This window comes from Crassostrea angulata, chromosome 1 (genome assembly GCF_025612915.1).
Source record: "Crassostrea angulata isolate pt1a10 chromosome 1, ASM2561291v2, whole genome shotgun sequence".
In the NCBI taxonomy this organism is placed as follows: domain Eukaryota; kingdom Metazoa; phylum Mollusca; class Bivalvia; order Ostreida; family Ostreidae; genus Magallana; species Magallana angulata.
The window spans coordinates 8,668,913-8,694,697 of record NC_069111.1 but is presented as its reverse complement, the minus strand read 5'-3'; the positions used below and the strand labels follow the sequence as shown (position 1 = coordinate 8,694,697).

Here is a 25,785-nt window from a genome sequence, read left to right as displayed (position 1 = left end):
TCTCTAAATTTTAAAATATACTCTCATTTCGTTAAATTGTGTTGAAAATTTATCTTAAATTAAGAAACATCAGGACAACCATAAATTGCTTTTGACTAGTATTAAAGCCAATAACGGTTAATCATTTCGGAATGCTCCTTCTAACATCTTACGACAATCGAAAGACAGATATTTTGGTTTTACTAAAACATACTAAACACATATTAACACATAGTAAATGAGCGATTGACACCAATGACATCCCACACAGCTGCGAATTTTCAAATATTTTAACTGTGATGGTAACAGTTGTGACGAATTGGTACCACAAAAAAAATTCCAACTGGTATTAATAACTTGATAAAATCCTTTATAATTATTAAATTTGATATGTGTAGGCTTTATTTAGGAAATAAGTAATAATTCTTTGATGATTTCAAATTGGCTTATATTCATATAATAGTAAGCAACTGTACAATTCAATTTTCGACATTAATACGCTGTTGCCATTTCTTTTAATTACAGTATGTAAACCTAAAAGGGGCCAAAACTACAAGTACGTCATTTCCATCATTGATGTAATTTATCCGATATCCGTTACAAATTTGATTCTTAGTGTTATGACAGACATACATGTAAACACTGGAAAAATGAAAATATATCCGTTTTGAAGTAAAATTTAGAATGACGTTAATGGTGTACTTTTCTAGAAAGGGTCATTTAAAAAGTGCAAGTGTTCTGAGTTTACCCTTTTGAACAAGTTTTATTAAAGAAAATTACGAAGAATAGCAATTGTCAAAATAAGCAAACAACCAAATAGCGAGGTTTAAATGTATTGAATCTATAAAAATAACTTTCTGAACTATTACTAGTTTCATTTATTTAATGTGAAAAATTTATTTGTCACAACCTAATACTATCCGATTTCCCTTGGATTTGTATAGACGTCTACACGCTGACACTATTCTGTTATCGCTACGCTTGCTTTCAATTAATGCAAAATAGTTTTTCTCTTGTAATATATATAATTTATTTGTTGATATTGTTGTTGAAACCAACACGACTTTCGACATGCACTGCACTTTGATTGTATGCACATTTCTTTCGTTCTGCGTGTCGTTTTCAAATGGTGAGTATTCAATTTTTTTATTTTTGTTTAACTAGTTTTGATTAGCTATTAAAAATCTTAATTTGCAGTTATTTCATGAATACAACTAATTTTAAAGCAGATGTTCGGTTTATCGTTTGATAGAATCGCTGACGTTAGTATTATTTTATTATAACTTAATTTTAAAACTATCTAGTCTAGCCCCCCCCCCCCCCCCTCCCCCGAAAAAAACCCAACATACTCACACCCCTGAGAAACACCCTGAAGATTTGAGCGAATCATGAACTATATTCATAGGGGCAGCGTGTAAAGATGGCGATCACAAAGGCGAGAACGACCCAAAGAGTAAGGATAACGACGTTGATACTGCTACAGGTAAGATGCCTTTGTTTTCCCACTTACTATTTATTGTGCTTGTTATTGAAAAAAAAATATTCACTCCTGACCTTCCGTAAAACAATGAGTTAAAGGGAAATTAAAGAGCCATACTTGAAGTATAACACTCTCTTACTGCGTACTTTGAAAAAGAAAAAGCTTTTTGAATTTTTTTAAATATTTTTTGGGACTAAGTCAACGTACATTGACAACAATAAATTCTTCTGTCTTTTCTTTTTAAACCGGTATCATATTATTTTTTTTATGAATTTCAAGTCAACCTAAAAGAAGTGCACTAAAATATCAAAAAGGTATGAAGGGTAATCGTGTTCAACAATTCTGACCTGTAAACTTGAAAATCTGAATAAATATGCAATCGTGATGGTTTCTGACCCAGACACGAGTATGAATCTATGTAAGTCTGCTCGTGTAATCTATAAAATGCGGACATAAAACACTCTTAGGTTGGCTCTGTAGAACTTCAAATGAATGCAATTCCTTCTCCAGATGCACGTTTGCAACTTTCAAATGCTGTTTGTTAATTATATCTAACCTGTCACTACAATTCGCATTTTCCATCGATAGTCTATGCATTTGTATCTCCGTTAACTGAATAAGCAAAGTTGACATGTTACAAATTGACAAATGTAAAGTCTACAAGTTTGTCGAATTTGACATGCCCATATATGGAAACAGAGACGCCACCGATAGCTGCAGGAAAAGGCTTGCCGTAATCGTCGGAATAGGCACAGAATAAACAAACAAAAAAATCACCATCATACCATCTTATTATCTCTGGATAACAACATTTTTTGAGTATGTACGATTTTTCGAAAAAAAAATATGAGCTTGGTGTCCATTATATCAAGAGAATCCAGAAAAGATGCGAGTGAAGAATTCAATCGGCATCAGATATCTAAGATCTGAAACATTTACATATCACGACTCTGTTTAAATGTATACACGCATTTCTATTATCTTGGAGTACATGTAACAAATCGTTTAATCATATAGCACGGATGAATAAAGAAAATATCACCAAAAGCATCCTTATCGCACAATGTTAGGACAATTAAGAGCCCCCTTCCCCTGAAAAAGAAAAAAAATCACGGCATCGGCCGGCAAATTAATTAAATAATCTAAGTTCTCAATAAGACAAACTAACTACCTGAAAATAATAGCTTAAGATTTTGATTTAGATGAGACATGAGTAACGGTACCCCCTCCCCCTTAAATAAAAAAAAGATAAATTTCAAGATAAGGTTAACTGTCGTGAAATTAAAATGAATGTAAATTACAACAAAAATATTTCTTGGCAATACATGTATATAAAAAAGGTGAAAATTAATCGACAAAAATGTTTTGATTTCAAGCAATTATTACGGGATTTAAGTATAGCGTTCTAAATGTCGATTCAATCTAGACACACCCAGTAAAGTTGGTTAATCAAAATATTCCGGAAAGCTTTACAGCTTTACAGCCACTGTGAACATGTGATAATTACAATAAAGTAGCTATTCATTTTTTAAATAATGATCATAAAACGTTTATGTATAACAGTTTCAGATTGTTTTATTATTTATCATGCACTTGTACAACAAAGTCATTATATTTGAAAAAAAAAATGTTTATAGATACATACATTTTTTCGCGAAAACTTACCAAATTTCTTTGCAAGTCGTTTAATTCTAAGTAAATGATGACTGTAAATTTCACCCTCAAAGTTCTTCGCATTCAAGTAAGCAATGAACTTACATGCATATGGGTCCTCACGACAGTCTCCAAACCCCATATCGCTCAAAATATATTCACCCCCAAGGAAATTTCTTGATCCGTCTCATTTCAAGAGAAGATTCAATTATTCAACCAATTAACATTACATGTCAAATTGTTTTAGCCGTATTAAAAAAGATGTTACACATTTTTTAAAGTAAAAGTTAACCCTCGTCGACGTTACATTATTAAACATGTACATAGCAGTGTCCATGGGAATTACAGAAACTAGCCCATTCATCACACTGGCACCGATTTTTACAAACATTGACCTCTGCTTGTTTGATACAGTTTCAATTACATGTATACCTCAATATCTTTTTTCTAAAAATAATATTCTCGATCCAAAGAAAATAGAATCGTCGTTCATTAGAACAGTTTACCTTAATTTTAAGTTTATCTAAGTCCATTCCGGCGATTACTACAGGCCTTTTTACCACAGCAAGCATTTGCCGTTTACGTTCGTAAGATCATGTCAAAAATCTGCAAAGTTGAAATTTAAATTAAAGACCAACAAAAACAATTAAGCTGCAAAACGCAACGTGCATCATTAGGAACAGAGTCAATTCTAAGTGTTTACAGGTTTTTATAGGTTTTACGCGACCAGAATTAACAAAATTCATACTCAGAATCACTCAGAATCCACATACCTTTGAATTAACAAGTTTACAAGTCTGTATTTTTTAACAGGATTACTTTCCATAAAAAGGGAGAGGGGCGACAGTACATGGTTTTTGCATAGTAAAGTATATTCCAAGAAGAAAAACTAGTTTTAGATTAAAGGACATATTATGTTCTGTTGGAGGAGAAAAAAATCTAATTATTGATTCAGACATGATAATGATCAATATTTCTAAATCAATGGTTTGTACATAATATTTATTTCATATGGTGTAATTTTCTTTATTCAGACCTTAGGCTTTTAAATATAATACTTATAATGGTAAGATTTTGTATCCCCCCTTTCTCTCTATGTTGTAGAAGGGTTTTTTTGTATTCCGATCCCGATCGTAATTTCCGACTAATACGACGACTTTTAGATTATATTTTTCATAAAAAATATACAGCCCAATTTTGCCTACATCTGATATTTTAAAAAAAATTGTTGAATGTCTCAAGTGCTTTTTGTTTACAATTTTTTTCAGATAGGCAAAGACGCGCTCATAGTTTATTTCACTTATAAATATCACAAAACAGGTTAAAATGACAAAAGCATGCAAATCATAGAACATTTGTCATTAAAAATAGAAGTACTTCTTTTGATATATTGAAAACTTCAATAACAAATGAGAGAGAGATACAGATCAACTATGTTGATGAAAATAAGACTAAAGAATTTAAATATTTTTTTCATTTAATTTTAATGTAATGTTGGGGAAAATGACCCTTAATCTACGTTGTTCTCACACTACCAAAAAGCTTGTTTGGTATTATTTACGGAGAGACAACTGTACTCTATTCAGCTAGATATTGTTGGGCATGTAACGCTTATTAGACTAATCCATTGAAATGAAATATATGACATTACCTTACAACAGAATTTGATATTAGAATACGCGGTTTTTTGTGGATTGTTGGAGCTTTTCTATCCTTTTTAAGAAACAATTACGAATGCTTACTACCTGAACATTTCATACCCCAGGATAAAAAAATGAAATATGAATGCCAAAGCTATATATATCGGTTATTCGGAGTTTTGATTTCAGGTCAGAATAGTTTATGGATTAGTCGGTTTAATCTTTTTTAAAATAATATACACTGTACAAGTAATATTATGATCCAATTCGGAATATACAAAATAAAATTTGATTCTGTCAAGATAAATGCCAGCTACTCCAAACAAGTAGTCCAAGTGCAAGATTTGTTAAAACGCGTTTGTAAAGACAGTGGTGTTTGTTGACAGTGATACAGTCCACTGTATTTACTTAGTTGACCATTTAAAACTGGATAATAGCGGTCTTTATCCTGATTGGCATTGCTTTCAACGGATGACAGGTTCCTATTTTGGTCAGCAGTGGATCTTGTGTGAATGATTAAACAGATTTTATTTAGAGAGAGAATGTTAAATAAAAAGATTAAAAGTAAATTTAAGCAACTATTGTCATAAACGTACGTGTGCAAATCAAATATACAAAATTGGAGTATTTGACCAAAAGGTTCGAAAAATTTTTATAAGCAGGGGTAACAAATTGACGCAAGCATTTAAATTATACAAAAGTGTTTGACAAAGAAATACTACAAGTGTATTCCTTGTAAACGCACATTGACCTGCTTCAAATGAACTGAAGTGAGATGAAATTAAGATTCTTACCAGAAGAAGTATAAAAATGCTTTACAGTGCACATAACATTATAAATGGTTTGGGGGAAAACCTCGTAAATATCATGATACAGGAATGACAAAAATTTAATGTAAGACACACATTTCTTATTTACCTTCTTATGTCGAAATAAATATGACTTCAGAAACAAAACAATAAAAAGAAGAATGTTTACAGAAAATTCTAATAAATCAAAACAACAAAAATCGTCACAGTCATAATTTGTTTAGGGTGATTACGATTATTAACGTAAAAACATTGAACTCGATACGAAACAATGTAATATCCTTAAGCTTTTAAATGTTTTGAATTCTAATATTTGTTTTCGAAATGATGTCTAAAAGTGCATATGAAACACCTTTAACAACTCTCTCTCTCTCTCTCTCTCTCTCTCTCTCTCTCTCTCTCTCTCTCTGTCGTTGTCGGTAATGAGGAAAGTGAAAAGTAATTAGAGGATTGATGTGGCAGTGTCAAAGAAACAACAACAAAATAATGAATCAATCAAACAAACAGATTTAAATCCACCCGAGAACGATAAGCAAAATAATGTTGAGTCTCCAAGAAAGTGACGCAGTGTTCAATTGAATATTTTATTCAGTACAACTTTATTATGGTCATATAGTTTAAACAAGGTTATAGTGTGCCGGTTGTACAATGTAGATAGCTTTACATTCAGAACTGGAATAAGCGTAAATTGTCAGTCTCTGTCGTTAGTAAGAGGAATAAAAATTGTTCTATGTATAAGATTCTGTTTGTTTTTCACCAAACAGTAATACATTATGTACATTTAAATTAAATCGACCTCGTAATTTTCTTTGATTTGTCTCCTAAGATGATCAGTCGTAAGTTGTATCAAAGGAATCTTTAAAACATGACCCACCCTCTCAGATGTGGTTACACACACCACAGACAAAACTCGATGACAGTAGCAATATTTAATATAAAAAAAAAAGATGGGGGAGGGGGTGCTATAGTATTATATACAGAACCTTTCTACATGTATATATATAATAATAATACACACTGTATTAAATATCAAGTTATAAGCAAGATACAGAGTTCATAATTCTTTGTTTTGTAAACAAAGCTCGAATATTGTCATTTTTGGGAGTTGATTTTTAATCAACTCTCCTATGCAGTTACTCTGGCAAACCGAAACTGAAACAGTGTTTGGACCTAATCACAAATCATCACCGCTTGAAAATAATCGATAAATTCGACGTAATGTATGCTGAAGCATTTTTGTTAATGAAACTTATTTAGGAATACCTTAAAAATAGTCAGATTTTAAATAGTACGAACATTTTAGATATTATTTGCAGTCGTATGTATTCCTACGCCGGAGTTCAATATAAAGTCTCGTTCAACCATCGGCTGTCTCCGTAAATCCCTGACAAGCAGAGAGTCAGTCTATATTTAGAGGTCGCGTCATCAAGCTATAACGCGACCTGGTGTTTGCAGAGAGTACCTCTTGCTTGTCGGAGATTAACGAAAACAGCTGAGCATCTGGTTGAACAAGACTAGAGTTCATTATTGCATAGATCTATACAATTTTTGAAATATTTCGATTACTGATACATAGTTTGATGGAATCAATTCTATTTTTAAATATAACACCACATGTTTCATAAAGGTTTTTATCGAAATTCTTGTCGGAAAAGTCCGAGAATTCATATTATAAAAGTGTGCGTAATTCAAATACAGATTATAAACTACTTGCCAGGCAAAATAACATATCGTTGATTTTAAAATAAATAATAATTGATAAAATCAACTCCCGTTAGTACTTCAGTACTTTGATTTACATTTGTATTGGTGTAAGTTTCAATCAAATGCATCTTTCTCTTGTTTAATATAGTATTTATGAAGAAACTGAATTAGTTTAAATTGTTTTTACAAGTCATGTTGTCTAAGAAATGGTAATTCTCTACATTACATTTTTTGTAAACAACCATAAGACTCGAGCTTTGTTTACATAACAACGAATTCTTACCTCTGTATCCCGCTTGTAACTTGACTTTAACAATCAATATTTTGGTCAATCATTTAAAATGCACCAGTAAACCATTTTATACATAAAAAATAAAATAAAATTTTTAATCTCAAATCGTGTCCAAGTCCCTTTAACTAAGAATTCTAGCTGAACACGATTAAAATATAAAAGTATAGTTCGATCAAAATTCATTTTGATTTTAACTTTCATTCTAGGGCTGAGCGTACTTTTGGACCGGAATGACGGTAAAACTGTTTTTGACTGCTGTGGGTTTATAAAGCAGTGGGAGTTCTACGCCAAAAAGAACACCGGCACGGTACACTTCCAGGTGTGGCGTCCTGCTGGAACATCCTACACTCTGGTGGGGGAGAATCTGTACACCGTCACAAGTAAGGACAGAGCTGATTAAGAAGGTCGGGTGGTCATATATATAATTCAAATACAGATTATAAACTACTTGCCAGGCAAAATAACATATCGTTGATTTTAAAATAAATAATAATATGTAAACGGTGTGACCGTACGTTGGACCGAGCGCAGATTTAACACATTGCAGTTTGATTTTTGTATAATAAAATCTATTTAAAACGCAAACAGTAGGATCCGCCAGCATGATTGCCTTCTCAAATCATTCGTCAGAGTTAAACTAAATGTCGCGTGCTCAGTCTACATTATGACGTCATATTTCAGACGTAAAACGTCTTCGGAAATAGCCGAAGAGACTTACGTGATTCGGAATTTTTTTTAAATTGTTCTTTCATTGTTCATCAATTTAATTCATATGAATGCCAATGTAATAAAATTGAATACTTTATTCAGAATCTTAAAGATCAGTTCCTTGGCGTTAATGTTTTCATTTTCCATCTGAAAATTTGATAAGACATACATAGAACAAGTCGTGTTTCTTGATTGAAGCACTATTAAAACTTATTTGTTTTCTTTTTTAATTTCTTTTAATTCATATTACCTTCTATTGAAACATTGAAACTTATTAAATCGAGTTTAGGGGCAATAAACATCGATAACTACCAGTCAATCAATGATCGAACTAACTTTTTAAAAACAAAATGGCGGCCAATATGGCGGCGCCCATGGCTGGAAGAAAATTTTTTGGGCCTTAGTACCCCTGATTCAACTTTCATTTTTCACTGATTTTCTTATATATACGTGTTACCATTAATCCTCGCTTCGCGAGGCGGGCTTCGCCCGCCTTTCGCTGCGCTCGGTATAATAATAATAATTTCTTTCTTAAATATTAGTTTGTAGTTGTAAAACATCTGAAGATGAAAATGAAAGCGCTTATGTTTTACTCGGACTTTGTGTTTTTATTCATTTAAGTTTTCTATATCTTATCCGACCACTGTGAATTTTTTCTGGATTTACCTATATATACATATATATATATATATATATATATATATATATATATATATATATATATATATATATATATATATATATATATATAAAACCTTTTTAAGAAAGAAGAGCTTTGTATAAAGATATAGAAAGTTATTCAAATTTTTAAGGTTAAAATATATATCATGGAAATTTTCTTTCTTAAATATTAGTTTGTAGCTTAACTAATCATAGTAAAATCTTACGGTGTATTTGATTAGTTAATTGCTGACCGCCCGGTATCCTTTTGGTTATTTACACGAATGGTTCGCATATTGTAGTAAACGTACTAAACATAAATTCTTGCAGGTGGAAATGAAGATAAGGAAATAAAGTATTCTTTGTTGACAGCTAATAGAATAGGTATCCAAAGTGGAGACGTAATAGGGATGTAAGTATACTATTTGATTTTGCCCAACTTTGTGCAACATTTACCTGTAGCATGTACGAATGTTGTACGAATGTTTTTATTCATCCTACGCACTTTCTCAATTCTTTGATTTAACTAAGATGCATTGATGCATATGTTGTACCAAATACCCCGGCAACGTTGAATTCCCTTCTTTAAAAAAATATATTAATGACATGTATATTCACTAAAACCTTCCTATTCCTTATCACAACCAATTGCAGAATTTAGTTTTTGCTTTGTTTAACTTTGACATTTTATGTATATAAGCTACCAATATCTGCAGATACCAGCCTGGTTCTGTCATAGTGTCTCATAAGCAGGAGGGCAGCTCGAACCAATATCGCACCACAACCTCGGTGGGCTCCCTGTCAGTGGGATCCACGTTTGATTGGAGTGCAGTGACCCAGTCAAACGACAGAAAGTACGCAATACGTGCGGATGTCACTAATGGTAAGATATTAGCGCCTAATTGTTTTGTAAGCCTGATTGCGAAACCCACGTACATTTTTAAGTAGCATGTTTACTGATCCCTTCCATTAAAGTAAATATAATAGATGAAATAAAAAGTAAGTTTTATACTGTCAAATCAATCATTGCCGCAGAACTGATGACATCCTTCCTGAATTGATTGGATGAAATTTGGATTTTTAAAAAATTTTAAACTCTGATTTTTCCCCATGGATATTAATTTATCCCAATTGTAATGCTATATACTTGCTTCGTTACTGACCTACAGTACAAATGATATCGTGGAATCTCCGGCTCCATTGCCCCTGTCGGTGTCTTAAACATGTAAATGTATATTGATGAACATTTACGGATAGTATAAGTCTTTTGCATGTCATTTCATGGAAATTTGATTTAAAAAAAATACATGTAGAATTTAAATGATAACGAAAGCTGTGATTAATTTTAAATGCATCCTATAAATAGAGTCGTTTGAACAAAAGCCTTGACTTTCGATGTGATGTTAAAATCAATTTTTGCATATTGTTAGCTTATCAAAACTCAAAAAAAGTTGTGAAATATTGACCCCCTTATGAGGATTAAGCTTTTTTTTCTTTAAATACCAACATTAAATCTTGATTGAAATTGTTGATGCCTTATTTTCCATGCCTTACCAAGAAATATTCGTTTTGTATTACGCAAAATGCAATTTTTTCTTTGTGAGAAAACTTGTTTCCTTATGACAATTTAAAACATATAAGAATATGTTAACGTTATATTTATATGTAATAATGTGATAAGTATACACGTACAGAAACAATGTTTTTTTCTCCCGCTATTCCAATTTTATTACCACTCATTTTTTTTTCTAAACTGTACACTCCCATACAAGTTTGGTTCTATAAGGTATTCGAAAAATTATTTATAGAACTTCAAAAACACAACAATTCTTATTATTCAAATTTATTTTCTTTGGGGTTGCATCTAGATAGGTTATTTTATTTATTTTCAATAGTACAATAGCTAAATGAACGAATCCTTATTCTAAAATTTATTTTTGAATTTAATTTAATATCTTTATCATCATTACGCTGTCGATCTTACATGTATTATGTTTTAATATTTTCAAAGAAAATGAACCAGTTCATCGACTGTAATAATTAATTGAGAGAAATATAAAAATGAAGCCAGTCTTTGTCCTAGTTAAACATATTTGAAAAACAAGCTATGATCTAAACTAAAACATACTGATAGACAATCCACTCCTTTCAGACAAAGCTGACAATTTGAAAATAAGTTGTTGAAACAAAATTATTAACTAGGTGACACACATGTCCTTTAATAATCGAAAAAGAGTAGTCATTATTGTTATATTTCAATACATATATTTAAATGTATTGCAAAATGTAATAAATTTAATTGAACTTTAAAATCACATGTTCGAGACATCATTTATTTTATAGGAGGTATATACTAGCCGGGTAAACCATTGCTTTATCACCAGGGTGATGCTTTGCCAACTACTGCAAGCCAGAACTATTTTTACACAACCCCTCGCGATATCGCATCAACGCTACAACGCTTTTTACCTGTCTATTTTTTTTTTTTTACCAAAATTGTGTTTTAATGAAATAAATAATGTTATCAATAAAAACAAACTTGAATACGTAGATTCAGGCACGTAGCATCGTTTTTGAAATTGGGGGAGGGGGGGGGGGGGGCAGACTCATCCAAAGAATCTTGACAAGCCAAAAAAAAGGGGGATTTTGAATTTTTCAAAATCCTAATCCGTTGGGGGGGGGGGGGGGCTGGCGTAGTATATCTTATATCTAAAACTTCACTTTCACTCCAAATTTTCCTTATTTTCATACCAATTTTAAATAGTCCAAAAAAGTGGGAGGAGGGGGGCCAACTCCATGATAATTCAATTTTTTATATGTAAATTTTAAAAAGTTAGTTGCTGCGAGAATAAGTGGGGGGCGACCCCCCCCCCATTGCCCCCTCCCCTCTGATGCTACGTGCCTGAGATATGCAAACTAAAATTTACTTTAGCCTTCAGAAGTTATCCTGATCCCGTAGGCAGAAAATTATAGGCTGTACTACACAAATTTAAAGATGCAACAGTGCCTCTCAAAATTGTTTTTTGACCACCAGTAAGCATGTACTTATCATGTACATGTAATTATATATTGATAATTCTGTTTTGTTTTAGTAAACATAACTCTCTCTCTCTCGCTCGAGGCATTTCTTAACGAGCATGCGCAACTTTGTGCGTGTGAAAATGTGTCTATCCATGATTCAGTGAATAAGCTCTATTTCAATGAGGTACTAACTTGTATTGCCAAAAGTCACAATCACTAACTCATTGCATTGAAATGGCGTTATATTCGCTCAACAAACCCTGCAAAATTATCAAATAAAAATGAAACTTAACAATATAAATTTTTTCTATACATATGATAAATACATGTAAGATTTACGAGAAGAAATAAAATAAAGAATAAAAGTACTCTACGTTTTTTTATGGCATTATTAAATGGTTTCATTATAAATAGGTTTTTTTTAATGTTATATTGAAGTATAATGGTTTTTATTAATAGGCAACAACCCTTCGATCACAAACCTGGCGGCGACGGTAACCGGCACGGACGCCACGCCGATCGGCACGCTGCTGTTCACGCTGACAGTGGCGGACGCCGACACCAGCGACACCCTTACCACTACCATGACCACAACCACCTCTCTATTTAACTTTGATTCCACTTCCTGTGAGTACTTCTTTAAAGATACACTGAAGGGATGGTCAAGCATGAAGGATTAACAAAACAAAAACTGAAGAAAATAGACATTTATACCTACCTTATAGACTTAATTAGTTGAAAGAGATTTCGTTATTTGCAAACTTTAGCCTCCAAACTCCGATATCCTTTTTAATTTTTGGAGTTCAAACTCCCTTGCGTGGTGCTTTGTAATCCTTTCCTTGACGCAAGAAGTATCGAGTGCCAAATAAACTGCTCAAATATATATTGTTTGTTCCAAAAGGTTTAAATTTCAAAGAACTAAACTGGGACATCAGTGATCTAAAAGCTTTCTGAAAGGTCTGGAAATATGAGAGAGTGTGGGATCTACAGAGTGTATTGCAATTGCGGTTAGCTTTGTTTCGGTTATCTTAAATTAGCTAACAGAATGGTAGATTTTTCATTTTTTGTTAATTTTTTAATAATAATGTCGCAGTTGCAAAATCATGTATGTTTCTTGCCTGTAACTTTTTAGGACCACTCTCACCCATCTACACACAGTGTACATGTATGCTCACAAGTTTGAATATTAAATACACTATATATATATACACACAGTATACAGATATACTTTTATCCCATTGGAAATGTGAAGATTTTGAAAAATTCCCCAGGTTTTCCTAGGTGTCCAGTAGTAAAAACATTCTCCTAAAGAATTATAATTGCCCTAATTACTATTCACAAGAGTGGAGTATTACATAAAATTTTATTTATTCTTAAGGCAATCTGTTTGATACGGCGTATGATACTGTTTGGGAAACTACATGCAAACTATATGACATTTTGGCACTGGCTTATTTATTCTGTATAGTGTTGATTTAAGAAATGAAGATAATAATTTTTCTATTGATCGACGTATCGCATAGCGTAGCGCATTGATGAAGTTTTCCGGTCAATTTTTTCTTTGATACGTCGATCAATAGAAAAATTATTATCTTCATTTCTTATCATTTAATAAAACATTTTCAAATAAAAAAATGTGAAGTGTCATTGATCAAAAATGTAAATAATGTAAATGAAGCGGCGCGTATGAATACAAAACAACAACAGCAACGGTATTCAAAATGGATGCGCCTTCAGCTGATGCAGAGCTATTGAGCTGAATTTAATGGATTAAACACAAATAGTGAGTTAAAATCTGAACCGGATAAATTGAAAACGAAAGGAAAATACATGCGATAGCTTGTGATATTATTCACTGTGCAGAAAAACTCGTATTAAAACTAGTTTTCATGTGAGATCGCTGGAATATGCAACTGAACATAACCATCCAAGGAAAGGCGATCGTGGACGAAAATAGCTGATATGTCGACAAAGAATAGTATGTATAAGCGACTTTGTAAACGTTGTGGTAACTAGATAGCCAGTGATGTACTTAAATGGTATATCTGCCGCTTGGAATGCGCCGAAGGAGTTGATGCATTACTCATAGCTTTTCTTTACGACGCTTATTCTGATGACAGATGGTGTACGTGTGTAAATTCTAAGATCATCGTTACCAAATTTGAACAGAAGTGTTACCGTGAAAGTTTATAGGCCTATATGTTCGTTATAATATTCCTGGAAAAGGAACAGCCAGCCTCGCTGTAAATGTTGATTGATCTCAAGCAGACGAAATCGTGAGAAGACGCTTAATTCTCTATTTCGTGAATCAAATAATGTGTTTTGTTTATTTTTGAAGGTTAAACTTTCATTTTTTTTATATTCTCAAGGTTGCATTTTGTTTGCTGACAATAAAACAGACACATCTTTACATTTTGTTGACAGTGTTTATCTTGGAAATTCCCGTTCTATAAATAGTGTTAGATCAGAACAGTTGAGAAAAGTAGATCCGGCTAAAATTTTATTGATGCAGGTATCAAAGAAATTTTTCGACCAATCAGAAGCGCCGATATCTCATCAAACGAATAAATATTAAATGATATTAAAATCAACTGAAGAAGTTATAAAGAACTTTTTTTCAGTGCAAGTAACAAGTGCTCAGCAGCTTCCTTCAGGAACGACAACTCTTAACTTCCAAGTGACCGACGCCTGTGGGAGTACGGGTACAGGGACATTAACCATCGTCGTCACCAATGTGGTAAGTTATGGAGAGACTACTAACGCTATCTTGTTCAAAGAACGTGTCTATTAATGACGTCGAATAATTTTTATTTTTAGTGCAGTTTTAGTCATTGTGACGTAATATAGAAAATTCAATGCTCATAAAAAACATTCCAAAACCTATTAGGCCTATATGCTCTGCACCTGGCGAATTCTCCTTTTTATGCTTAATTTTCTATCGAACAGCCCCCCGTGATACATAATCTGCCGTACAATACTGACGTTACTGAAGACCAGACGGCGGAGTTGCAGTTATATGTAATAAATGCTACTGATACGTCAGAGTACGACACAGTCACGTGCAGTATTCAGTCTGTCAGCCCATCCACGTCCATATTTTTTACAAAGATTGCTAGTGGATCATGTAAGTAAGAAAAGAAAAAGCTGAAGTACTGGAGTAGTGTTTTACAGTTTATTGAACTACTCTTTTAAAAAAAGTCATTTTTTTGTCGGCACTTTTGCTCTTCTGTACATCAAGGTATTATAGGGTAATAATCGACAGAGATATCATATAATCAAATACAGGTATTTTATTTTATTTTCTTAGTTTTAAGGTTATACAGATCAATCGTTTCACAACCATGACGGCATGTTTTATGTAATTATATAAACATAACTCCGAATTAAATCGTGTTATGCCTTGTTATAAGTACGGAGAAAAGACTTGAACTGCACACTGCACGCAGCGGTTGACTATAAGATATACGCAGATAGCAGAGTTTAAGCCGAATTTAGTTATTTATGCTATTCAATGTTATTAAATCAGATCAATTATAATATATATTAGTAGGTTTCAATTTACACGTTATCGTCTGATTTTTCGTAGTGTATGGTATCTACATTCAAGCATACCCCTCGCTGTCCTACGACAGCGTTAATGCGTACACTTTAACAGTGGCCTGTACAGATTCCAAAGACACGGTGACTGGATTATTCCATGTTTACATCACTAGGAATAATGCCCCTGTGTTCACCAACTTACAAGGTAATTTACCACCATACAACGGCTCCAATGTGACCTATCTAACCACCACGTTGGTAGGTAGGTCACGATATTGTCCCATCAGTACCATTTTGGGCATTTTGTTTGAGATTGTCAAAACATTAATGTTCATACAAAACATTAAAAACAAAATTGTGTGTATCCTTGTAGTTAAGTTTGATTTTAAATGAATAATTCTTTGTAGAGTGTACTTTTCCATATGTTCTTTAGATAATTGTTTATCGTTCTTCGAAGGTGCAAAAGCAATTAATAAACATATGTATACTTACACCAATATACTTACACCCTTTTTCCTGTCTGCAGCGTCGGTGAATGTAACCTCCAAAACCCCGACAAGCACCAGCATTTACACTGTGACGTCATCTGATGCAGAAGGAGATCAACTTTATTATAATATGACATGTTCTACAACACCATGTCCATTTGCAATATATCACTGTATGTAGTTTCATTTTGTCATTCAAACGCACAATCACGAGATCGCATTCTGGTTTTTTTGTTCAAGTTAATGGGCAAAATAAAGGACAAAATATTAAATTAATAATAAGATGTAGTCGTTGACAAAGTAAAATACTTATAAAATTTGTTTTTGACTGTCTACGGAAATTTGTCGTCTTGTTAAAAGCCTAAAAAATGTTCTTCTAGCAAATCATGTGGTAACCACTATCCTTATTAAGGTTAAACTGTTTTCCAATGCGCAAACCTCTCGACCAACCGCTAACCTCTTGACCAACTCGCCAGGTAAAGAAAAAAAACCAATTTTTACTGATGAGACTGATCTTTTACAGCGGGCGAGGTGAGATCTACCGACAGCCTAGAGAGTTACACAGTGGCAGGGTATGACCTCTTCATTTATGTCTATGATGGTACAACCTTAGTAGGCCCGAAGACACTAACAGTAATTGTAACTGGTACGTTTATGAAAGATTTCATGGATTAATCTCAACATAGCTTGGATTAATGTGTTACATTTAGGTAGAGCATAGACGATGAAAATCATACGACATATAAAGACTTATTTTATGAGAAACCATTGTTTCACACCTAGTAAGCATTCAACAGTACAAAGAATGTTTCCAAAATCATATGAAAAAGCCTACTTGAAATCAAAAGCGCTACACGCAAATCTATCACAAATGGTATCGCTGCCATAATATGAAAGAAATAATCAAACAACAGAATTTGAATGCATACATGTACATGTACATGTATAATGAGTCCACAAATGTAGACACTATTTAAAGCTGCTTGGTCTGATTTTATATCAAATTTTATGCACGCTTTTAAACGATGGCTATGCTTAGTATATGTATATTAATAGACATTGCAGTAGTTTTTCCAGTCAATTAAGCCAAAATTCAATGAAAAAAAAATGCGTACAAAATTTGTTAACAAAACAAACGACATTAAAGGTACGGCGTTATTTCGCCTCATGTTGAATTTCACCCCTGACGACGAGACGGGTATGGTTGTGATACGAATTTGACATCGCTTTAAATAAAGGTCGAAATGGTCAGACAAATTACAAATAAACATGTGTACGTTTTGTTCGCCAATATTTCTAAAGTCTGCTTTCTTTACATCGATACATAGCATGCGGGTTGAATAGCCCCAATCATTCGGGGGACGAAACCATGCGGTTTCCTTTTCTAAACATTCCCGTGATGCATTTTGGTTTGTTTTTTCGTTTGCCCAAAGAGCAATTATTTTTATTTACTTTGAATATTTCTAACTTTGAAAGGAGATTGAGTCTGCTGGTGTAAATAGGAGAAAGTCCATAACTTTCTAAGATAAATGATTTGTATGAACAAAATTTTGATACTGTAATTACGAAAAAATCGGACCAAGCAGCTTTAAGTCAAGAATGGGAACGAAGGTGATATTCCCCACACAATGTTATGACAAACCAAAGTAAGAAAAACAATTTAACCTATACCCTAAGTAAAAAAGGAAATGACCTAAATAAATATGTATAGGTGATTGACATATTGAACTGATAAATATCCGGCGATTAACTGCAGCGCTTATTTTATTTTTATAACAATCACGATTAACAATCCCAGTTGGTGGCATTTTACTAGTACACTCACGCAGGTATTTTTTAAAACGTTGGTACGAAGTGGACATTCAAATCTGACCCTCATCATATTCTGAAATGAAAAAAAAGCGTGTGCATTTCAAGATTGAATAGTCTTTTTCAAATATCGCGTAATAATTTTTACTCGCCGTAATCCAGGGAAAATAAACTTTGAAAACAGTTAAACTAATTGAATTTAATAAAAATACTTATTGTTTGCCCATCGCATTTAGTCTTTGCAAAACTTTTTATTTTATATATTTTATTATGCTTTTATATCATGATTACACGAGAATCAAGTCATATACTGCAAATCTTTAAAATCGAAACGAAAATAACGCAAACAAAACACAAAACCCTGATTTAAGAGAGCCGTGAAAAGAGGGGATAGAAGAACTATTTATGATATAAGTTAAATTTGGCCCCCTTTATTTGCCATTTTTTAAGTGTTTCGGGTACAATAAAATGTTAACTAATTTTTTAGAAGAGTTGATATAAAATATATTTTTCATCTATTTATTTGATTTGTTTGCACCCACTGGCAGTATATGACGTCAGAATGACGCCATTTCTATAATTCAATCAAAATCAGCCAAAAATTGGCATTTTTCTTATCTATTTACGAATGGGAAATATAGAGCGCATGCTTGAACAAGGAAAATTTTTTTGTCACTTATTTATCTTGGCTAGATACATCTCTGATTAAAATATTTTATTTGTTCAAGAATGCGCTCTATGTTTTCGGAAGGAAATACTGCTTGAAAACAAGCTGTTTTTCGCTAAGAATGCAAAAATGGCGGGAAAAGGTTGTCTTAACAATGTCATAATTCTAAATTGTGGGCACTTGAACCAAATGAATATTATGTAAACATATCACATACATATCTGTACTAAGAAAACAAAGAATGATAGTAAAATGATGATGTTCATTTTAGGGGGCCATTTTAGTCCCTTATCATATATAGTCCTTTCATTTTTCTATTTTTAGTGTTTATAATGCATTAGAAATGTATTTCTAATGATCAACCAAAATTTGATGGTCAGTCGTAGAGTTATAAGCAAGATACAGAGCTCACAATTTTTTGCCATGCAAACAAGGCTTTTGTCCTGTTTTTGTTTACATGTACATTGGTTCAATATACAGGTAAAAGTTCTTTTTTTAAAGCTGTTTTCTTTCTTTCCCAATTCGTTTTAAGCATAAATAAATAATTATAGTATCTTGCGTTTATTTCATTCATTTTAGGTCTAAAACTGGAATTTTTTACTTTTCTACAATTTAAAACGTAAACAAAGCTTTGTGAACACGAAAAAGAATTGTAAGCTCTGTATCTCGTTTATAACTCTACAACTGACACTCAATTTTTGGTTGACCATTACAAAAGCCATTACGAAAGCCTTTCTGAAACATTGAAAACAGAAAAATAATTTTTGACCAAATCGTGACCATGCCCCTTTGAAGCGACAGAGCTAAATTTTCAGAATTGGAAAAACCTAAACTTTAGTTAATTTTGATGTAAGGTGAATGAAAGTATCTAAAGCATCATATCCTCTTTATATTATAAATCAGCGTAATTTATATAAAATGAGATTCAAACTAGTTTTAAAAGATGAATTTACTTCGGATTTGTAGGTGGTTGTTTTACTATTACATTTATAAGATTTTACGAAAATGTATCTTATTTTTTATGATTTCAACCTACCAGACCAGTCTACAAAAAAGTCTTAAAATCAATTAATGAAAAATTACCCATTGAAACGTTTCTGTTTATCACAGATATCAACTCAGCGCCCATACTGACCAACCTTCCATTGTCATCCCCTGTCTCGGTCTCCGAGAATTCAGCCCTGGGGGTGTCGGTGTTTCAGGTGTCCTACAGTGACATTGACACGTCAGATACGCATGTCATCCTCGCCACGTTCTCTCCATCTTCCGGCGGAAGTATTTTCACAGTGGATTCAACAAGTACGAAAATCTAAAGTCATTGACAAAACAGTTGGGAATGCATAAATTTTGCACATTAAAAAATTAAACTATCATTTTAAAAAATAAATCCAACAAATATGGAAGATACAAATATTTTTCTGTTTTTTCTTACTTTACACTTGTAATTTTCTAAGAGTTAGGGTGTTGCGTTTCTGTTTAGACGGTTTAATAACAACGTCTTCAACAACAAATATAAATTACGAGAGTTTGGCAACATCAACGGTAGTGGTAAACGTCCATGTTTCTGATGGCACAGCTTCTGCCACATCATCACTAACAATATCTATAATGGACGTCAACGAAGCTCCAGCGTTCGGGAAAACACTCTACCAAATCACAGGGACAGAAGGAAATGTAAGGAAATACATTGCTTTGTAAAAGATATTCCAAATAATGCTGATTTCAATATATTTGCATTAGATATGACATTAATATTATTTACTAGGCTGGAACTGCAGTAGGGACACCTGGTTTTGACGTCACTGATCCAGATAATGGGGCAACTCAAAAATACAGCATAGACTGTCCGGAGTTTAACATGGATCAGACTACTGCAGCAGTCACACTGGCAGCAAATTACGACCTTGATGTCACTGGAACTTCCTCACAAGTCACGTGTAATGTCAGTGTCTCGGACGGAGAACTGACTGCAACTTCCGCTCTGCAAGTGACTATCAGTGATGTGAACGACAACACGCCGTCTTTCGGCCAACCCTCTTATACGTTCTATGCACAACCAAACGAAGCGGTGGGGTCAGTGATAGGATCGATCGTCGCTACGGACGCCGATGTCGGGGCTTTTGGTAAAGGGTCCAATTTGCTATGAATATTTTTGTAGTGTACAGAGTAAAAAAATATTTTAAAAATCTCATAACAGTAATTATTGAGAAAACAGTTTGCCAGCATCTTAAATTATTTTTTTTTCAAATGGAAATGAAACCAAGAACGATAGTAATGGAATTTTTACATTTAGGAACTATTTCATATACCCTGGATCAAGTCAGCCTGGGGAATGAATATTTTGGAGTTCAGTCCAATGGTGATTTCTATTTAAAGACCGGATTAACAACGTTTTCCAGTGGACAAACACTTAGTCTTACAGCTACAGTTACCGACTCAGGGGGGCTAACCGGTACGTGTTAGTGAATTTTGTTAATCTGCATTCGTCCCGGTTCATCAATGACGAAACCTGTGAAAAAATGTTTTAGAATTTTTTTTAATTTTGTAGTATTACATGTAGTAGTGGATATTCAGGAGATACATGTATCATCTTGGCTTATTTATAACAATTTACATGATATTAAATTTGATACATTTTGAAATCATGCTGATATTTATAATTATTCCTGTATTGTTTACATTTAAAGAGTTAATTTTCTACTTGTTTCGTATTAAATCCAGCCCTTGTGTAAACACTGTATTTTTTTATTTAAATATACATGGTGTATTTTTTAATATCTTTTTCCAATGTTTCAACAAAAAACTTAAGGTAGTGCTTCTTGATTAAGAAAAAGGCCAGAAAGAGCCTTGAAGTTATGGAAATGCAACTTTTGCAGTTGCAGACATGTTATTCACAATGTCATTATTAAATTCGTAGTTCTAATTTGAAGAAAATGTCCAGCCCAGGTACATGTAGCTCGTTGCTCTCTTCATGAAGACCGTTGTCGTCCCTTAAAAATTGCTTAGTGGGCCAGACATGCCCTTTTGTTGGTTGATAGAAGCAATACTGTAGTTGTTAATCGAGGCAAGGCTTTTATGGCAAGAATGCTGCTGTACTAGAGTATGCGGAATCCCTGCATGTACAAAAGTTGTAATGACGGTCTTTCTTACGATATGGTTTACCTTTCGACCTTGTATTTCAGCTTCATCACACATCCACTTTATGATGTTTTCTATTATGTTTTATCCATGGGCTGTGTCACAGACCATGAATACCCAATCGGTTCTGATCTGGAACGCATTCCAAAATAATTATGTTATATAAGTAAACAGTGTTACTCAAAGCCTCGGGTTTGCTATAAAAACATTTAAACATATGTATTATATCTTTTTGGAAGGAAATTTCCTATTCTAAAATTAGAAATTAGAAACTACCTTACGTCTACCTGGAAAATTACTGGAATAAAGAATGTCAGATCGATTTTTTGTTGGATTAAGGGATCCGCTCTTCTCTCCCCATTGTATTTGCCCTGTTGTCTCAACAATTTTTTTTTGGAAAGCAGAATATCTGGTGAATAATTGAACTTTCTATTTTCAATTATGTTGATACTAGTAGAACCTTTCTCGGCCAGAAACAACCCGAATGATGCTGCATTGAATTGACTTAAAAGTTTCTAGTTTTTATTGGTCCCCATTTTGTTTGCTTGCTGTCATAAAAAACAAATCTAATGGGTATTTAACTCCCCCGATGGGTTACAGAAAATGTTGGAAGTTTCATTTTCACTTTACAACTAGCTAACTATCCTGTTTACTTGTACGTATGTTGTTGTTTTTCTTACAAGATTCTGCATATATTTAATTCATACGAAGTCTGTTGAATTTACTCAGTTAAATCGTCCAACTCTTGGATACTCCTAAGCAAGGATTCTAAAGTTATCTCTTACATTTTTATCTCTCTTGCTGATCGGTTTTCCATTGCATTTGTTTACAAAATAAAGTCATCTGCTTTCAAGTGGAAAAATCAGAGGAATTTTAAATGAAAAAATTTAAAGGATTCCCGGGAAGGTGTAATAAAGGGTGCTGATACAGGGGATATGGTAAATCGTACGTGCTTGTGTTCATATCATGGGTGCAAAGATCTCCTTTAAAGAAAATAAGAAGAGCTCTCCGCTTAAAGGCATAGGAAAACACTCAAATCTCAAATTAAAAACTAAAATTAATATGATTTTCCTTTACATAATGATAGTTTATTACTTAAGAAATCTAATCTAAGCTAGATCTAATGGTTGATTTCTTAACCATCCAGCCTTTTTTAAGGAAACGTGCGGCCATTTTGTACATTTTAGAATCAAAACGTAAATATTTTTGAACTGGCTTGTTTCTACACAAAACTCACTAAAACAGTTGTGAAAAGAATATGAGGTTCAACAAGTGTGTAAAGAAAAAAAAAGAGAGATTGGGCTATTAAACCAGTTTCTTCATTTTTGGAGATGATTGATGCAAGAGGTGGGTGTAATATATAAAATTCCATGCCTTGACTTTGATGTCAATGAATATTTTCAACTCCTGCAACATTGTGTACTGTTTTAATGAACGCCAGATCCCTGACAGATGAGAGATTTGTGATTAAGTTCCGTGGGTATTAATTCTTGTATAGCATTCCGTTATCATAACTTCAACTGTCATCATTTGATTTTATCAGATAAACAGAGTGATTGCATTTAATAATTGATAATTATTATATCATGAAATGCCCAAAAGTAGTTAGTATTCATTGGTGATGAATTGATTTTCTTTACGTTTTCGATATCAAAAACAAATTACATTCATTTGTATCTTAATTTGGTAAACAAAAAAAAATCGATACTTATTACTCATGTTAATTATGAAAGACATACAACTTGTAAAGCCTTTAAGCCCATATCACCAAAGCTGATAAACCTTAAACCAGTCTTTGACTGATTAAATGGACATTTGTCGTCAGGTCATTGGAAAGACGAATCAAAGTTGCACCTTTCACAGAATGATTAAAAAAATACACGCAATACCGTTCTATGCAAGTATATCACAGCGCATTATACACAATGCAGATGCTAGATATGCCGCTGTATTTTGCAGACACTGCCGCAGTAACCATAGTGATTCCTGAGTCAACCACCGCAGCTCCCACCACCACCACGGACAGACACGTGACCTTCTTGGAAGATCCTAAAAATATTGCTTGGCTGTCGGCTGCTGTTGTCATATTGTGTGGCATAGTCTGCTTGATGGTGTACCAGTCTTTTCGGTTTGGAGACTATTCAAGGCTTGCTAGATGGTGTCAAAGGTCAAGGTTAGATATGTAGTAAAGAAAAAAAATCCAGAAGTATCAGATTACATGAAAATTAAATTTATTAAAAAACTAAAACAATACATGCTGTAATATTTTTATGCTTTGGTTTTATGAAATAAAGCATCAATTTGAAAGCGATCGGAAACAGAGTGACGCTCAACTTACGAGATCCTCTTCTTAAGTATTAGTTAATTTAAAAAAACTGTTTTAACAGGTCCAAAAAGTTGCAAAAACCTAGAAACCATTACAGACGAACCTACTACCAATCACCGAGTAAGAAAAATTAGATAAAATTTTGATCAATACCTTGTTCATTAGTGTTGAGTTCTTTCACTAAGAATTGGTTCTTGATAAATTACATAAAACCGATATCACATGCATAAAAATTGATTTGGATTCAATTAGATCCTTAGATAAAATCTAAACACATGTAATAAGTATATCGAAAGTACGCTGAATTCAATCCTTAAAAGATAATTGAATCTTTTTATAAATACTCTTCATAAATTTATCATGTATTCTACACTAAAACGCCTTGTGACTCAGTAAAAAATGGAGAAATTTGATAAATCTTGTATAATATAAAATTGCATCTATTGCAGGGGTCCGTGATATTCCGGAACTCGAATATCCTTCTCCTGCCCTGGAGAGCGACTGGAGACCGTGGCGAGTTGGAACCCATGAGTTGTAAACGTTGAAGAGCAAGAACAGAGTGGTATTGAATATTGTAACACGATAAATAATAAAACTCCTACTGGGCAAATTTCGAAGCAGGAAACTACTTGACTGTATTATTTTTTAAGGTCAAATATCTGTTTCCATTTTAAGGAAAGAAAAACCGAGCAAGCGCATATAACCCAAGCTTCCTGTAAATTGAAAATGCTACGCATAATGAATGTCAAGGTATCCATTAAATTCAAAAATAATTTGACAAATTTCAGTGCATAGCTCTTAAAAAACACTAGATCAAAACCTCTTGGAGATATGCAGACTACTCTCTCTCTCTCTTTAACAACAAAACAATTGTAAATTCAAAAGGGCAGAAATTCCAAGAAAAATAATTAAATCGTTATATCCTGGATATTTATGCGCATATACACATTTTGTCTTACATACCCACAAAGTTTCCCGTAGTTACTTCCATCGGTTTAAGGGAGTTCCTTACAAACTGTGCATTATTTAAGGAATGAATTCAATATTTTTTTGTTTTATGGGTCGGATATAAAATGGTTTGGGGCAGTTTACGCTTTATAAACCGCGAAGCGGTTTATTAAAAAGCGTAGACTGCTTCAAACCATTTTATATCGTATAAAACTAATAAATATTGAATTCATTGCTTATAATTTAATTTTTTTACTCTTTATTGAAGATAAAAACGGTAATTTGACCTTTAAGGAGGCTGGGGGGTCAAAATATAATATAATATAAAACCATCAGATTTATTTGAAAATTTTATAGGCGATTTCTGAAGCTATCAACTACTACTTGATACAGAAAAATTTCATATATTTTAATATAAAATTTTATCATTTTCCATTATCTTTATATGGAGCTCTTCTTTAAAAGGAGATCAATATTGTCTAAAATGGCAGCCACCCCCCCCCCCAGCCCCCTTAAAATGACGTAAAATTGTACAAAATTCAAACGTAACGTCAGGCATATTGATACGTTTTTGACGTTAGTCTTACTATGACGTAGGCAACATTCTTTATATGATCAGAAATCAGAAAGTGCGTTTCAACCAGAATTAAATTATAGGGCCAACCATTCATTGGACTTTCATGATCTTCAAAAGTGTAAATGAAAATCCTCAATTATCACTAAAATGACATCATTTAATAGATTTGAATATTAGTATTCCTACTGGTATATGTACATTTTTGTAAACATCTTAACAATTGATTGATTCTCGGTTTTTGGTAAGGAAGTTACAAATTAACGACAGCAATTTGTCACTGCCTCCACCAGTCGTGTGCTTCAGATGAAAGGACAAATGAGGTAGCAGCGAGAAAACAGGGGTCAAT

The 25,785-nt window shown here is 33.0% G+C and overlaps 1 protein-coding gene across 2 annotated transcripts; it reads left to right on the top strand.

Moving 5' to 3' along the window:
* The first annotated feature begins 897 nt into the window (after positions 1-897).
* LOC128182814 (cadherin-23-like) lies at positions 898-24,539 on the top strand. 2 transcript variants are annotated; one of them, XM_052852672.1, is made up of 18 exons: positions 898-1,108; positions 1,385-1,462; positions 7,764-7,937; positions 9,256-9,337; positions 9,642-9,808; positions 12,406-12,573; positions 14,568-14,683; positions 14,893-15,070; positions 15,533-15,691; positions 16,013-16,147; positions 16,498-16,620; positions 19,561-19,749; positions 19,931-20,124; positions 20,216-20,573; positions 20,744-20,902; positions 23,548-23,755; positions 23,976-24,034; positions 24,364-24,539. In XM_052852672.1, the coding sequence occupies exons 1-18, from the start codon at positions 1,051-1,053 to the stop codon at positions 24,450-24,452; spliced, it is 2,694 nt and encodes an 897-aa protein (XP_052708632.1). In that variant the 5' UTR covers positions 898-1,050; the 3' UTR covers positions 24,453-24,539. The 2 variants fall into 2 exon arrangements, with proteins under 2 accessions (XP_052708632.1, XP_052707891.1); XM_052851931.1 differs by having other exon boundaries at positions 899-1,108; positions 23,548-23,761.
* Positions 24,540-25,785: the final 1,246 nt, after the last annotated feature.

Bases quoted from the DNA above. Each gene is read 5' to 3' on its own strand.
- LOC128182814 (XM_052851931.1), top strand. From the start codon at position 1,051: ATGCACTGCACTTTGATTGTATGCACATTTCTTTCGTTCTGCGTGTCG. The intron at 1,109-1,384 runs GTGAGTATTCAA...CTATATTCATAG, and splicing joins CTGCGTGTCGTTTTCAAATG to GGGCAGCGTGTAAAGATGGC. The intron at 1,463-7,763 runs GTAAGATGCCTT...CTTTCATTCTAG, and splicing joins CGACGTTGATACTGCTACAG to GGCTGAGCGTACTTTTGGAC.